Here is a 16,715-nt window from a genome sequence, read left to right as displayed (position 1 = left end):
GAAATTTAAAAAAATTTCTTGGTCTATTTATTTAAAATTTTATTTTTTGAAAACGCCATCAAATATGGCAAAGTATTTTCATCTATTGAGCTTAAAATTGCCAAGAGTTTGCAGCGTTTTGACCAAAATTTTGGATAATCAAGTAACAACTATTTGACTAATAGATATCAATACTTTATACTATAATTTTAGTGGAGAACATCTGTAAAATACCTGAGAAACTCAAGTAGGTTTTACCTAACAACTATTCTTGACAAAAGCACCATGTTGGCATAATTTGTTCTAATATATTCAGATTATTCATTCATATTATTCATAACTAGTGTTCAAATTAGCATAATATTCTCAAATGTATTGTCCAAAGATTTCCAAAAATTTATTTTGTATTTATGATGGATTAAAAATTGTCAGAGAAAATATGGATGCTGAAATGAGCATCAGATGTGCATTGCATCTTATAAATCCTTGAGATGAATTAGTGCTTATAATATACTGCCTGGTTGATTTGTGTGCTACACATGGATCTCATATATCATTCTGACTTGACATTAATACCTGGACTTATTTATATCACCAAGATAAGATACAAATTTCCAGTTTCAAGTTAAGAGTTCTTCGGTGTTTTTTTCCTGTATTCTTGAAATTCATGTATCTACCACCATTACTACCAGAATTGCTTACTGCTCGTTTGTGTGAGTGAGTGTGTGTGTGTGTGTGTGTGTGTGTTTGGGGGGGGGGGGGGTGCGTATGTGTGTGTACGCACATGCATGTATGCGTGCATGTGTGTGTGTGTGTGTGTGTGTGTGTGTGTGTGTGCATGTATGCGCATGTGTGCACGTGACTGTGAGTATGAGAATGAGTCTGTGTGGGGGTGGGTTTTCTTATTATCTTACAGATTTTGAAAACTCATTTTCAATATATGACCAACTATTAAAGAGAGGCATGTCTTTTTCTCCGGTAGATTCAAGACCACCGACAGCAATAAAGATATTTTCATCTGGAATGAGTCTCACTTTATATAAAAGCTTACCGAGAATATAAAATGACAAAATATCTGCTCTGTCTATGTTTTGAACTGTGGAATTACTGAGAAATATAAAACTGAAACAAACTCAGATTACTGACTTAAATAGTCTCTATCTACCTTGTACTAAACAAAAGATTACTCCTAGGTGACATGTCCAGTGAACAGAGAAGAGTATACATCAATAGCATTGAGACAGTGAGAGAATCTACAGAACCATGGACTAATACAACACTAGAGTGTTTGCTTGAATGAAGTGAACTGTGAGCTAAGGAATTTAAGACTTCACACAAAGACAAAATTACTAGGTAAAAGCAACACTATGACTGATACAAAAAAACACCACCAAATGTTTTTGCAGTTGATGTACAGTTCATATATGATGCTTTTATCACTTTGTATAGATCTGTGGAAGTCATAATGTAACAGTACCAATCAGACTTGATGGATGTTGTCATGTATAGTGTTCTGTCAGTAAACAGAGTTGGCTCATAAGGTGTGTGTACTTTAATACGTTATGAACACTTACTAGGTTGTCTTTGCACAAAACTTGTCACACTCCTGCTCACCACAAGCAAACAAACAAGCACACCAATAGGGGTTGTATTTTCATTAGGATAATATAACCCATGAGTGACTCTTCATTATCTTGTCATATTAATTATTCAGCACTTACTTAGAGATTCTAATTAACAAGAGTGGATTTACTGACAAAACAAATATTAACACTAATGTTTGCAAATTCTTGACGCCAATGATGTGGGTCTTCTTTACAAAACGAATATTAACACTCTAACGTTTGCAAATTCTTGACGCCAATGACGTGGGTCCTCGTTCAGAAGCATGCAAGATTATCATGATGTCTTGTCATAAAAAGATTGAAGTTTATATGTTTAGATAATCTAGTTGGCTTGCTACACATAATTTAGTGCATACAACCTTTCCATAAAGTTAGTTGACGACTCATCATTAGCTTGGCATCTTCAGCCTTATATGGGAAGACTTCACATTTCTCAAACATCATGGTTCACCGGTTAACACTTGAGATAATTACTAGAGTGCAATTCAATCATGCTATCTAATTAATCAGTAAAAGTTTACCTTATTACTAAATTGAAATTTGTCTTGGTGCAACAGAAATGTTTATAACCATCTTCCCAACAAGTATAATTACTGAGTTTGTTTTCCTAACAAATTAACTTACTGATTGGAATTAAAATTGTGTTCAAAGTCGCAGTGTCCCCTGCAAATATATGATGACTACTTATCACTCTGTACAATGAAAACATGACAATGTTGATATAATTTTTTTTATCAAAATGAAATTTTGTAAGAAAATGAAACAATTATGACTTCAAATATCAGGTGTGGACACACTAAAGGAATTCACGATCTTTAATTCTAACTTCTGTTATTTATCATTTTGTTTAATTAAAGTGGCCATATCGATGAGGATTTTGTATTTATTTTGGATTTTCAATTTATACAGCAATTTTATCACAGCTTCCCTACTTGAAAAAAAAATGTGAAACAACATATACCAAGTCTGTGTTTGTAACTCAATGAATTGCAAAACTTTTAATAAATGTGTAAAATGCTTGTTATTGTATGCATATGTACAATAACAAACTTTTTACACATTTTTTTAGCTCTCTGAAATGTACTGAGTTACAAATACAGTCTATGTTGTTTCACATTGATTTTTCAAATAGGAAAGTATGATAAAAATGTTTTATACATAAAAAATCCAAAATAAGGACCACATCCTCATCCATAAGACCACTTTAATTAAACTAAAGACAGAACAATATTTGAGCATTTATAAATGCATGGCATCCCATTACAGGTGAAATAACATGTAATTAATTAAGACAAGGTCAAAACTGAATGCCTACAATCCATTTTTGTATTAAAAGCTAAATGTTTTACTCTTAAGATTTGTGAAATAAGCTCTTGGTTGAACATATTACAACTGCAGACATCAGACTGTGGGCAAACAGAATCTGTTACAAACAAGGAAAGTCACTGAGACCACTGAATTGGATTAATGGCACGTGGCACTGCATGTGTAATGACTTGCCAGAGCATGTCCATGTGGGTGTACAATAATGGTACAATTTTAATAGCGGGATACTTTTCTTTTAGTGCAGGTAAAATTACAGACTGTACATTAATTTGCTTTTATTATGGCAATTATTAAAACTCAATTTAAATTAGACCTCAGTTCTTAATTTTGACATTAAAGTTCATTTCAATCTATTAGTATTTAGTCTGACTTCCTTTCCTATGTCTATCAATGACACACAGTGCCTAGCACTTTGACAGACAGGAACACACTTATAAACAGACCTTTCCTGCTTTCACCACAGTCTACATCAATCACTAACAAATAGACAAAATCTGAAACAACACAGTGCATCGAACACCAACAAACAGTGCTTTATCCAGTCAAAAGCCCCTACATTTTATAAAAACACTAAAATCTCTAAATCTCTGCAATCTCCCCACCCATCAAAAATATCCTTTTCTGAAGTATTTATTCAATTTAAATATAAACTTTACATTTATATGTAACATTTAAATGCTTTCATGTATTTATTAAATCTCTGAAAGGCAGAAATTCATCAACATTTATTTTTGCGCGACGTTTTTTTTCTCAGGATCTTGATGAAATAGAATGTAAATAACAAGATTTACAACTATGTGTTTCAGGGGTCCTTAGACGCTAGCGAAAATGCTGTAACACAGTTTCAGCGATTGAAATGTAGTGACACTACATTAATTCAAATGATGGAAGGGTACAATGACTCATGCTTAAGGGAATGGCGCACCACTATCCTGTTTACCCAATGGCCTTGTGTTGATGTAGTTTTGTTGAATTTGTGGCATGATGGATGAAATTTGACAGTTAAAATACGTAACATGAAAGTGTCTACTTTTTAAAATTCATGTCATTTACAATGAATGACTATTCTTGATTAACATAAATCTTTACTTGACTTGCATATTACACACCATCTTTCAATTTCATACATGCACTGGTTTGTTACATCATTTTCTTTCCTTGTGTATTTTTATCATCTTTTCACTTCCAGACACGTTGCACAGTTAGTGATCTGTTTTGTTTTGTGTTAGTTCAGTGTACACATTGACATAAACAATAACAAAACAACCTACCTTGTTCTGTATATTTGTTCCACAAGCTACATTACACAGGGATTGTACAATACCACAATAGCCATGCCAAGCAGCACAATGTAATGTAGTTTCTCCGTCTTTATCCTGGATATCGGTATCAGCTCCTATGCTGCATAGATACTCTACAGCCTCTGTCTGTCCATACCGGCCTGCTACATGTAGCGGTGTCTCTCCAGACTGCAAGATCAACAACAACAGTAACGATTTGGTCTATACTCAATAAATATCAAAATTTTAAAAAAAAATTCAGTATCATTTGAATGCCATTGTTGAATGTCTATTGCTATAATACACTTATTGGGAACAACAATGTTTACTTGATTTGTTAGGGATAAATATATGAAATTTTTCTAAAATTTATTTTCTATAAAAATTACGTTCCATTCCTGAATATTTTAGTTTGGTATGCCTGGATAATACATTTCCAGGTACAGCTTAGTTGAAATGAATTCCATAATTTGTTCACTGACACACATACCTTATTTTGTTCATTGATGGGGCATTCTTGCTCCTGTAAATACTGAATAACATCAACCTGGCCCTGCCTCGCAGCCCAGTACACTGCATTGTCACCATGCTGTAAAGAAGAATATTCATTTCATGGCATAAATTATGACTTGTAGGATCTCAACAGTGTAGAAAATTTCATATATGAACGTACATATCATGTTCTTAGACTTGTAACACTGTATTTTATATCAGCTCTTTAACCTGAGGGCTTGAGCAGTTTTGAAAAATCTCTTGGAGTGTCTTTGGTACAAATCTGAAGGACTGAAATAAGCATTAACTAAAAGTGAACATGACTTGATGTCTATGTATTATAAATATAATGATTTTTGGGATTTTGAACAGACTGCAAATCGTAAATATGAAATGGCCATCACTCTACAGACAAACTACGAAGCTTCAGGAAACACCTTTGTCTTGCCTTGCCTTGCGTTACATAAATCATTTTTATGCACTCTGCCATGTCTTTAGTCTAGTGTGATCAGCGATATTGAATCACCTCTTCACTTTTGATCTTGAGATTTGATGCCATGGATAGCACTAGACTGCCATGAATTGTGACGCATACAAAGTTTGAATACAAATGGCTGTCTTTCTGTGTTAGAGGAATCAGGTGATTGTACTCTAAGGGTACGACAATTGTCAGATAAAAATAACTAACATTTCAAGGTGGAGGTAAGGTAACTACATTTGTATGTGTACGCAGTGGTAACTAGGGAAAAGAATGAAATACTATTGTGTCTACACAATGTCTGTTTGATAAATTCTATGAATGTAGTAAAAATATAATTATATAGTGTTCTTTATTAGCAGGTTATAAAATATCAAATTTCAGATGAAACACCTAGGTGGTTCTCCCAGGGATGCATTGCGGTGCGCAGTGACTACGCATGCGCTTTCCATATACTTCGTGCATTCTCCACGTGCTACCGTATCGTCATAGAGCATAGGTGACATAACATCACCATGCATTGCAATATTGTAACAGTAGGCCTGTTGGCACGATTATCGTAACATTGTAACGAGTATCGAGGCATCACTGTACCTCAAGGAGAAATTGGTACACTATTTGGAAGTTTGACGCATGGCGGTACGCGATACGGACCACTGATGACATAGTGCAGTTTAATTTCCAGGTTGTGGAAGTGTGGTTTTGACATTCATATTATCGATAATTGATTTTTTTACATGTTCTAAAAAGAATAACTACTTTCCTATGTTTGTTGGTACAGTAACATTCCTAAATCATCGAGTTGAATTGAGAAATCGTGATGTTCGGCAACATGTCAACAAAACATTTGTCCAAAGACCAACATACGTTGGTGGAGGGTCTATGATAAGTTGGCTGATTGAAAATGAACAATATTAATCTAATGTCTATGATGGTTTTTGAAACCAACAACTGCATAGAGTGTTGCCTTTCTTTACTTCTCGTCCATGTCAGAGAATTAGATGTCATTAAAAAAAAAATAATTTTGATGGTCAATACCCCTGGAAAATGACCCAAATCAAGTGTATCAACCTTGGCCCAGGCAGTCGGTCACAAATGAATTTACCCTGCCCGAGCTTATGGGCTTTGCCTAGTTATGATATTACTATACGCAAGGCCATAACTCATACTATTGTTATGATATAACTTTATTAAAAGAAATCTGCCACAAGCAAGGCCAATCATTAAATTATGAATATCAACAGTCATATTTTTCTTTTTATCTAATTTCATTAAAGAAACCTGCCACAGGCAAGGCCGGGTCATTGCATTACAAATACACATATTCATATTTTTATAATCCTGAAATTTTGACAATAAAGGTCTCTGAAGGCAAGGGCAAGGCAGTTAATCACAAATAGCCTTATATGGATAACAGGTATTATTTAAAATGGCCATTAATTGTGTATTTGTTGATTGGCTTTCATTGTTTTCATATGTCAGATACTCAGTACCCAGATGTACTATTCTGCACCTGGGTGTAATATTCTATAGCCAGGTGCACTGTTCTATAACCAGGTGTGCTGTTCTATAACCAGGTGTGCTGTTCTATAGTTAGATGTACTGTTCTGCACCCAGGAAGAAGTGTTAAGAAAGACATTTGTTGAGCCAAACAATACAATGTAGCAATTTTGTTGAGCAGGCAAAGTTTTGTTTCAAGTCAACTGCTTTCCATTGCATACATAATAGAATGATAAACATACCTTGTCCTTCATGTCTATACCAGCTCCTTTCACTTTGAGATATTTCAATATTTCCATATGTCCGTAACCTGAAGCCAAGTGTACTGCAGTTTCACCGTGCTGCAATATTAGCAATTAAAATAAACCAATTACAATGATGTAATAAGTATAATTGAAGCATCAAGCTGTTATTAGTGCTCATTTGCTGAATATTAGTATGTGAATACAACACTATTGCTTTGTTCTGATTAACATACTTGCTAAAAAACAGAATCATTTCATTCTTGAAAACCACAGCTGTCATTTCTTCTGTGACACTGTAAACCTTATAAGCTATTGGCGGTGCGTCTTGGACGATGCCATACGAGAGGCTGTGGTTTATTATGATGAGTCATTTGTATTGGGTTTGTCCCTACTGCTATGTTCTGTTTCTGGATACTTGCTATATTTAATATCAGTTTTATTGGTCTTGAGTTTGACACTATTTCTACATGTTTCACTGACAGAAAAGTGAAGTACACACAAACAAGAGCATTGGTAAAGCTGTGCACTCTATTTGTTTATGTTACAGGTTCAAGTATAACCATCCATCTTACTAGCCTTGAATCCATATGACTACCTTTCATAGTACCATTTTCTTTAAAGTAAATCATAGTACCCTACTTGTATAGGGTATATGAGTAAATACATTACAAATTCTGACACTGGTTCTTACACCTTGGAGTTTACTCTCATTCTAAAATCAGGATTCCATATTATTTTTAAAACCCCAATGTTTGAATCCCATGGTTTTTGATCAGATAGTTTTCTTCCATCAGTGGAGTCATAAATATTACTTAAAATAAGATCATTCTTTTGTTTGGGGATCAAATTTTTTGACAATCCTGTCAGACAACTGTTTTTCAAACACATATTTTCATCCTCGTCTGTTAATGGCCTTTTTTCACATAAATTTTGAAATTATTTATTTTTTCACATAGGAAAGAAAAACATTAAATTATAATTTATAAACTGGTTCAAATGTCTTTTGTAAATTAAGTATACATTTATTCAATGTATTAGACTCTATGACAAGCAAAATCTAGTTTTCAGGGATCAGATGAAGTAAACAGCTAGTTTTTTACATCAGCCTATTTCAGACACTGGTAAATGACAGCTTACATTTCATACACTCCCCCCTGGTACTCAACAGCGTGTTTCACAAATTAAACGTCTCATACCCGCATACAAATTCAATTCAAATTGAAGATTTTGAGAGACAAATATGCCTGCTCTGTTGGTTTTAATAACCTATCGCAGCAGAGTTTGTCTGATAATATGGGTTTACCAAGGACTAATTATCTCCCACTAGGAGTCTGTTATTCTCTGTTATAATGACAGATAGCGGAAACACTCCAACAGTCACTAAGTGGTAGCGGGTCATGCAAACAAAATCTAGATTTGGTGACCCCATGACCAGACTCCTGCTGAAGACATGTTAGCAAAGAACCCAGTGGCCTATTTGCCAGCCATAATGTAATACTTTTCATTTCATAAGCTTGTGTTCAACTATATTCCTCTCTTAGTACTTATCAGCTTTAAAATGTACTACAATCTATTACATTCTATGACACATTGTTTTCATACAGCCTTCAGTGATTGGCTTAGACCATGTCACGTGGTATGGACTAGTGACCCTTAGTGACCTCAATTTACATACAGAGGACACATTTGATTTCTATTTTCCATAGGACACTATTATAATAGTATGAGGACAAGTCCTATGGGTGATTTTCTTTCACTCTGAAAAGAATACTTGCCTGGGAATGTGATGTGTTATAAAACACTTATTGCCTTGCCTTATTCGGGCACTAGTAGACATCACATTAACCCTTGTGCTGTTTTATAGCAACAATTTCCCTTGGCATTTACCCTACCAAAAAATGTGCTGCATAACAGCGCTCAAGGTAATAGATGTCTACTACTGCATGAATAAAGCCAGGCAAATTGCATAATAAAGCAAAGGCCACTCTCACTGAGTCTCAGGCTCAAACTATATTGTTTTTTGTCATTCAAGAAAAATATTCTTCAGCATACATTTTACCTTTGGTAAATGCTGTGGATGACTGTGACAACGAAGAAATTTTGTACAACTGTGATTACTACGGTACTATTTTTACACACACACACAGACACAGACACATGCACATGCACACATACACACATACACACATACACACACACACACACACACAAATGAGCAGTACGCAATTCTTTCTCTGAAGTCAATTTTAAGGAATCAGTTGACAAATTCATAATACAACAGTAGAAGTTTTTTAAGTATATCTACAGACTGAAATTTATGTTGAGAGCAAATTAGCTTTATCACATTTTGAACAAATAGTGATTCCATGATAAAGGAATATCGAAACCCAAAAACCAGGTACTAGTGTGTTAAATGAACACCACACTCTGGAATTATCTTTGTTTAATAAAAAACGGACTAATCCCTGCTATGCTATATCTCTTTATCCATAACACTACCAATGTCCATGAAGAGTATAACCACCTCTGAGTCATAATTCCATTCAGCTTGATTTACCGTTAATATTTCGATAAGATTATCAAATACATAGTTTTAATATAAGCTAATGCCTTGAGATTTATCAAATCTTTCAAATTGTTATTTGATATGACTCAGCTTAATCCTCTTTCTCGCCAACTTGTACTTCGCTGTGTACAAACCAAATACTTACATGTAGCTGTGTACAAACCAAATACCTCATTGGGAGAAAGAGGATTAATATGCTTTGAAGGTAGTTCCTTGAGATTTTAAGCGGATCATTTAGGATTACCAGGTACATGTAACACAGCCTTCATGCTTTTCTAAGATTATGAAATATGCCTTGTATGCTTTTAATCCATGTAATCTTCTTCCTTTGACACAGGATTATCACACGCATACTAGTTTATTCTTGGGATTAACATAATCCTCATCATCTATTATTTAATATGGAAGACATCCACATACCTTATTTTTTTGATCTGGATCAAAGCTAGCAAGGTTTTCCACAAGTTCACGAATGCCACTGAAATTACCGTCTTCTATTGCATGAAATATTGCCATCAGTACAAACGATTCTTCTTCATCAATCAAATCAGTACTAGATTTCTGTTTGAGAAAAAAACGACAAAATTGATGTCAATTTCGCCCTACCACCACCCATGTACCGGGTATATTGACGTACATGTAATGATCTGATCTGTGGAATATACAGACAGCAGTTACTCAGCGGTGACTCTTCCCTCTTATTGCCAGCTTGCTAATGCTTTTAGTTTGAATTAACAAGACATTCAAACTAAGCATCTCAGTATAATGGCCACTGAAACAGTTTCCATGGTAACACACAGATGTCACGCAAAACCACACTCTTATCTATCCTTATCAACAGTTGTCCATGGCATTTTCAAGTATTATCTGGGGAGCGAAAAGCATCCTTACGCAACACTGACAGTCATTTTCAACAAAATTTGTGATGTCAAAATTGCACATGCGTAAATTGTCATGTTGTAACAGACTGAAGATTGACCATTTTGTCTCCACAAATGAAACGGGGGAATCATAATTTAATATACAATCACTACGAAGCTAGAAAGCCTACCATTTTTAACTTAATTCATAATTTATAATTTTTCTGGAGCATTATTTATAGTTGAACATTTTACACAATTTACACACGTTAATAATTTTGCTATGAAAACTGTCACCATGGATACTATAGAAAAGGTGACCAGAAACTACTAAAAGGGTAAATAAGCTGTTAAATGAAAGTTGCAGTGGATGAGGGAACATATGACAGTGATTGTTTTCTACCATATTTTTCTTAGGGTTTCTGAAAATTTAGAGATGACAGCAATGGAAAGAATTGGTTTGTTTTTATTCAATACAAAAAACTGTCAACAACAAAGCAATCAAGTCCAAATCAAGGGCACACTCCATGGGGTTTGATTCCTTCATTCCATTCCATTCCAATTAACCCAATCCCATCAACACCCCCCCCCCCACCCCCACCCCACCAAGGCAGCATGTGTATTACATCTCTCAGGATTATGAAATATATCCCTCTCCATTACCTTCCTTTCCATTCTCTTCACCCTACATGTGTACATCCATGGAGGTAGAATCACACCTAGCTCCATGTACATCTGCCTAGACTTTCAACCAACTTCCTTCCTACATCAACCTCACTCCTGTCCCAATGTCACTTACAAGTGCTACTACATGTGTACATCTCTCTAGACTTTGAAATAGCTTTCCTTCCTTCCCTCCCCTCGACCCCACCCCTCTATCGACAACACACACACACACTCTCTCTCTCTCTCTCTCTCTCTCTCTCTCTCTCTCTCTCTCTCTCTCTCTCTCTCTCTCTCTCTCTCTCTCTCTCTCTCTCTCTCTCTCTCTCTCTCTCTCTCTCTCTCTCTCTCTCTCTCTCTCTCTCTCTCTCTCATTTTAGTTGGGTATACATCCATATAAGGTTTTAGTTGTGTATACAAACAAGCCCATACTTGTAGACTGGGAACATTAGTATTGACATTGTTAAATAGTCACTTCCATCAGTAATAAACACAAACATTATCTAGGTATCAAAACAAGATTATGAGATGTCGACACTTCAATAATAAATATTATGAGATAGCTAATGAGAAATTGTAATGTCAAAAATGACAATGTGTCAGTTTTGATCTGACTGTGAAAATAATTCCAAATTTGACATGGCTGTAACAGCAGTTTGTTGTGTTGGTGGAAATTTTTTCAGCATACTTGATTGTATTATCTTCCACACCAATATTACATATATTCTATATATTACATTATTAGTCTAGTAACTCTACACATGGGCTCATTTTCTATGATCTCTCTCTCTCTCCACGTATAGTCAAATGGACAAATTCCATGAAAATCTAGCTAAATCTCCTGCTGGGATAAGGGTGACCATTGCATGTCAGTAGAAATCATCACACGCTGACAGGCAGTTGTAATTGGTTACATCATTCAGTGTACACAAACTCAATCTCCAGTCCTAAAGTAAGTCATATGAGAACGTGGTAATATTATCACGTTTATATCAACACTCCAACAGCATATAAACTACCACTGTAAGCAATAAGAACGGAATGTTGTGCTTCCCTTGAGAAGACAATTTGACTATACGGTGGAGAGAGATCGTTAAAATGAACCATATGTTTACTAGACTAGAATATTATTTACCCTGAGAAGGTACATAGTATCCTTTTGAATTTTAGATCAATCAGTAATGATTATTGATTTTGATGATATTATGTACTTCACAATGCCATGCAGCTTTTCTGTTTGATACACCACGCAGAAACCAACAATAAAGAAACTGCATATGCCACACTTCAATAGCAAGTTCACATTTTTTGCTAAATTTACTCTAAAATGAACTATTTCAATGTATTGCAACTCCATGCAGACATTCGGGCACCTTAATGTTTTTCTTAGTATCAAACACCCAATGTAGGACGTGTAAAATGTCCTTTGCGGTGTTGATTTGATGTCTGTATGGTGGCATGTGTAGTTCATTTCACTTTAGACAAAATGTAGCAAGAAACCGTACTCATTCAATCTTGCTATCTTAAAGCATGTCCAAGTTTCTTGGTGGTTTCTGCGTGGTTGTATCAAAGAGAAAAACTGCATGGTAAACTATAAAGTTTAAATCATGTATGTGATAGAAATTATTTCAGAATCTTTTAAAAAGTCACAATTCTGAGATACTGGCATTTGGTAAAAATTAGCCATGAAAAAAGTCACTTGACTGTTAGAAGCTTAAGCAGATAAAAACACGATGCAAATACAGAGCGGATAGTATAATATCTGTACACATATAACTTGAGGCTATTTTGTAGATAGTAGTCTAGTCACGCTATATTACAAAATCACAGCGTACTATCCAAATTGTATAATCTGTCTCACTACTAGCATGAATTGAGTCCTGGAGTTACAGTCGTTTGACGATCCACGTACCAAGTACTTATAATCAGTAGGTCTTTCAACATCTCCCAAGGTAGTCCATTTATTTCTTTGACATTCGGAAATGAATCAGACATCCATATGTAAATATTTGGATGTTATATTATTAAGAGAAAGAAAGAGAAGAATGCTCAAGGCAGTTTACTGTATCAGCTAGTAACTGTGCTTCCTAAGGTCTTTTTTTCTGTAATGTTGATTGATTTACCATAGCCCCCTAATTGCAATTCATCCCTGTTGTATACAGTGCAGCAAAATTTGAATATTTTTATATGATCAGAGATAGTAATCCTTCAATCTACTCCTTTGTATTAAGAAACTTCACTGGGTTGATCTTGACAATGTTATCTCAACACATACTTAAAATGGCCACATGGATGGGGATTGCCATGGGTATTTATTTTGGATTTTTAATTCATAAAATAATGTTATCAGGGCTTCCTACTTGAAAAACCAATGTGAAAGAACACTGACCAAGTCCTTGTTTGATAAATGTGTAAAAAGGTTTGTATACATACAATAACAAACATTTACTAATATTTTGCACTTTATTGAGGCAGAGTCAGTCTGACTGTAAAATGATATCAAATACAAATATTCTACAATGGGTAACAATTTCAAATTACCATATCATACGCTGGACATATTTTATGTCTATTCTGTTGTTTTTAGATTATTATTATTATTAACGATTATGTAGACTTTGCTACTTGTAAGAATTACCAATTTTATCAAATCAAGCATTTTTTTAGATAAACGGTATAAAATACTGCATATCTGTTTATCATTTTTTACAAATAAGAACGCCCTGATAAATATAAAAATTGATAATATGACACTTGTGGGCTTGGTACTGTAAAAATGTCAAGTTTTTCCCAAATAGACACTTTAATAAATTGTTGCTCTGTAAATTAATTTGGAATTCACAATTAAATAGCTATTAATTTCTTAGTGAATACTAACAGTACTTTAGATTTTTTTCCGGGTTTATTTATTTTTTGTATTATGCAATTTTGACTATCAATATAATTTGAGTATATGCTATATAAATATCTAATTAAATTTTGCACATAATTTAGTCCAGTGCATAGCATAAATGTATACTATACTTACAAGAAGACAAGTTAGAGAGAGAGAAATGGGCCAATTTGAGGCATTATTTTCAACTAGCAAACAAACCTCATCTATATAGAATTCTATTTTGTCTTAAAATGAATGTAAAATCTTCACATGAAGTTGTTAGGTTTATGCAAGTGCATTTTCTCAATGACCATGAGAAGTGTGGTGATGTCACTGAAAATTTTTTGGGAACATCCAAAAGTTACGCCATGGAATCATTGCCTGTGCTACAGATGGCATGGTTATTAGTGATCATTAAAAGGGCTATGTTTCAATCCCAGGTTCTTACATTCAGCATTGTCATAACGATTACATCGGATCATTCTTTTGTCATGGACAAACTTTTTCTACAGCTCCATCAAACTGTATTTCACTCCTAGATTTAATCTTAATCCAAAGTCAGCTGTTAAACATGTTTGAGTAAGTGTAATCACATGCTGTAATTCTCTTCCCATGACACAAAAACAACACAGCAAAATGTACAGCTCTAGATTGTGTCCTTCAACGACAACATGTTTTTGTGTTTTCTTCCCTATGCTAGTCTGACTAAATTTTATAGCTTTACATTGAGTAGGCCCTTGTCACACCACTTATATGGTTACAGAGTTATTCATCCAAGGTCAGGCACCTGGGCTGTAAGATCTCAGATGTCTGCTTTACACCAGTATGGGCAGTAAATATTCAACATACGTACATGTAGTGAAAGTATTCATATGATACTCTAGCGTGTTTAGAATGAAGACAACCACTATTGATGAGGTAGAAATATTTTTATATATTTTTTTGTAATTACATTTTTAACTTTGCAATTTCATTTTAATGAGACAAAGACAGACAGACAGACAGACAGACAGACAGACAGACAGACAAACACACACACAAACAAACAAACAAACAGACAGCCAGACAGACAAACAAACACACACACACACAAACAGACAGCCAGCCAGACAACCACATGTAGGTACAGAAATTCATACACACAGACAGACATAATGACACACACAGTTCAAAGACAGAAGTCATAAGAACTTTGAATTGAAACAAAAATAAAGATAGCACTTTACAATTGGAGGTGTTTATGTTACAGTATAAAATAAAGTTTTCATAATATTTCTCTCCCCATTCCTTTTTTCTAATAATCTAAAATTAGAACTTGTCCAATTCTCAAATTTTTAAGATTTATACTGGGTGAAGAAGACCGTTGCTGGCTTGGCAATGGTTGAAAAGACAGCAAACGCCATTAGAATAGCTCATTAATAGTCTGTACACAAACCACACACTCTGTATTCACCATTAAGCATTGAATAAAATAAAATGCCTGCTTTCTTAAGTTATAAAATCTTGACCCCTATGTCACCTTGCAGCTGGCCTCCAGTCCAATGAAGCAATAAATAATCATTGATATTACTATTAAGGATTACCATAGACATTGGAATTCAAAGGGGAGAAAAAATAAGAAGATCGAGGCATGCGTGTACTCTACGACACAATTATATACTCTCCTGTAAAACACAAAAGAATACAACTCGTTGACATTTTCACTCGGGGAGGTACATGTGAAAAATGTGTACTCACTTGTTGGGTACAAATGAAGTGTTACAACATAGTGCTATTGTCAATGACAAGTCTATCAAAGCACACTCTTTGTCTTCACATACATGTATTCAGCAACTATTGCTGTGTGAATCGGAATTTGGGTCACATTCTCCTAGAACAGCTTCTTAGACGGCACACGGCAAGAATACCGAAACACTTGAGTGGTGAAAATAAATACAGTCTCTAACTCTGAATATGCTGATAGCATGCTGGGTGGATAAATTACCTTGAAGTTGAAAGCCATCACAGATCAACTTGATACAGTCTACACTGACTGTATTATAATCACTCTTGAGTGGGATCAACGCTTTCCAAATGGACGGAGAGAATTATACTATTTTTTACGGGAGAAGCACTTTCGAATGTTGTGATGTATAAATCAAACTGGTCTCATATATTATCTTTTCACAACATGGACCCCTTGGCTACTTTTTGCTCAAAACATCATTTGCATAACAATGGCTGAACACCCATCCTATAGTGAAACTACCTTATCCAATCAGTTCCATTGATAGAAAGGGGTGCTGTCCTTCATTTGCATACTTGGTTTTCGCACAATGTACTGCAATATTTGCATTTCTGTTTGTTTGTTTGCATGTTTGTTTGTTTGCATGTTTGTTTGCTGTGGGGAAGAGCATAAAACTTTGTCAAGTTAAAAGTTCCTCAACAAAGTGACATATATATGTAGACTAGCTGCTTCAGTGAGTGTGAGTTTTCTAATTTATAGTGTGTTAAAAACTAACAAAAAACACTCCATTTGTATACGGTATCTTTTTTTCACAGGTTGACACTTTTGATCATTTGATGTGCAACACTGATAAAAGCATAATTCAGACAAATTTGATACAATATTGTACCTATGCCAATCAGAAGTAGTGCCAGTGCATCTTGCAACACTTCCCCTAACTGCTTGTCACTAGGGTTCCAAAACAGGTATTTGAGTTCCCCACCATGGCATGAAGTATGTGACATCTATGCAAGTTGTACACCCACTCCCTAGCTGTCACGAGGGTTCCCAAACAAGTATTTGAGTTCCCCACCATGGCATGAAGTATGGGACATCTATGC

The 16,715-nt window shown here is 34.8% G+C and overlaps 1 protein-coding gene across 1 annotated transcript in view; it reads right to left on the bottom strand.

Moving 5' to 3' along the window:
- The window catches only part of LOC144443871 (death-associated protein kinase 1-like), a 109,988-nt gene that overhangs the window by 14,872 nt on the left and 78,401 nt on the right, over positions 1-16,715 (bottom strand). The window contains exons 11-14 of the mRNA XM_078133459.1: positions 9,912-10,052; positions 6,923-7,021; positions 4,701-4,799; positions 4,202-4,399 (exon numbers count right to left, since the gene is read on the bottom strand). Of these exons, the coding sequence (XP_077989585.1) occupies positions 4,202-4,399; positions 4,701-4,799; positions 6,923-7,021; positions 9,912-10,052 (537 nt within the window). The remainder of the gene's footprint in view (positions 1-4,201; positions 4,400-4,700; positions 4,800-6,922; positions 7,022-9,911; positions 10,053-16,715) is intronic.

This window comes from Glandiceps talaboti, chromosome 12 (genome assembly GCF_964340395.1).
Source record: "Glandiceps talaboti chromosome 12, keGlaTala1.1, whole genome shotgun sequence".
NCBI classification, from domain to species: domain Eukaryota; kingdom Metazoa; phylum Hemichordata; class Enteropneusta; family Spengelidae; genus Glandiceps; species Glandiceps talaboti.
The sequence above is the reverse complement of the archived record's forward strand: the minus strand, read 5'-3'. Positions and strand labels throughout refer to the sequence as shown.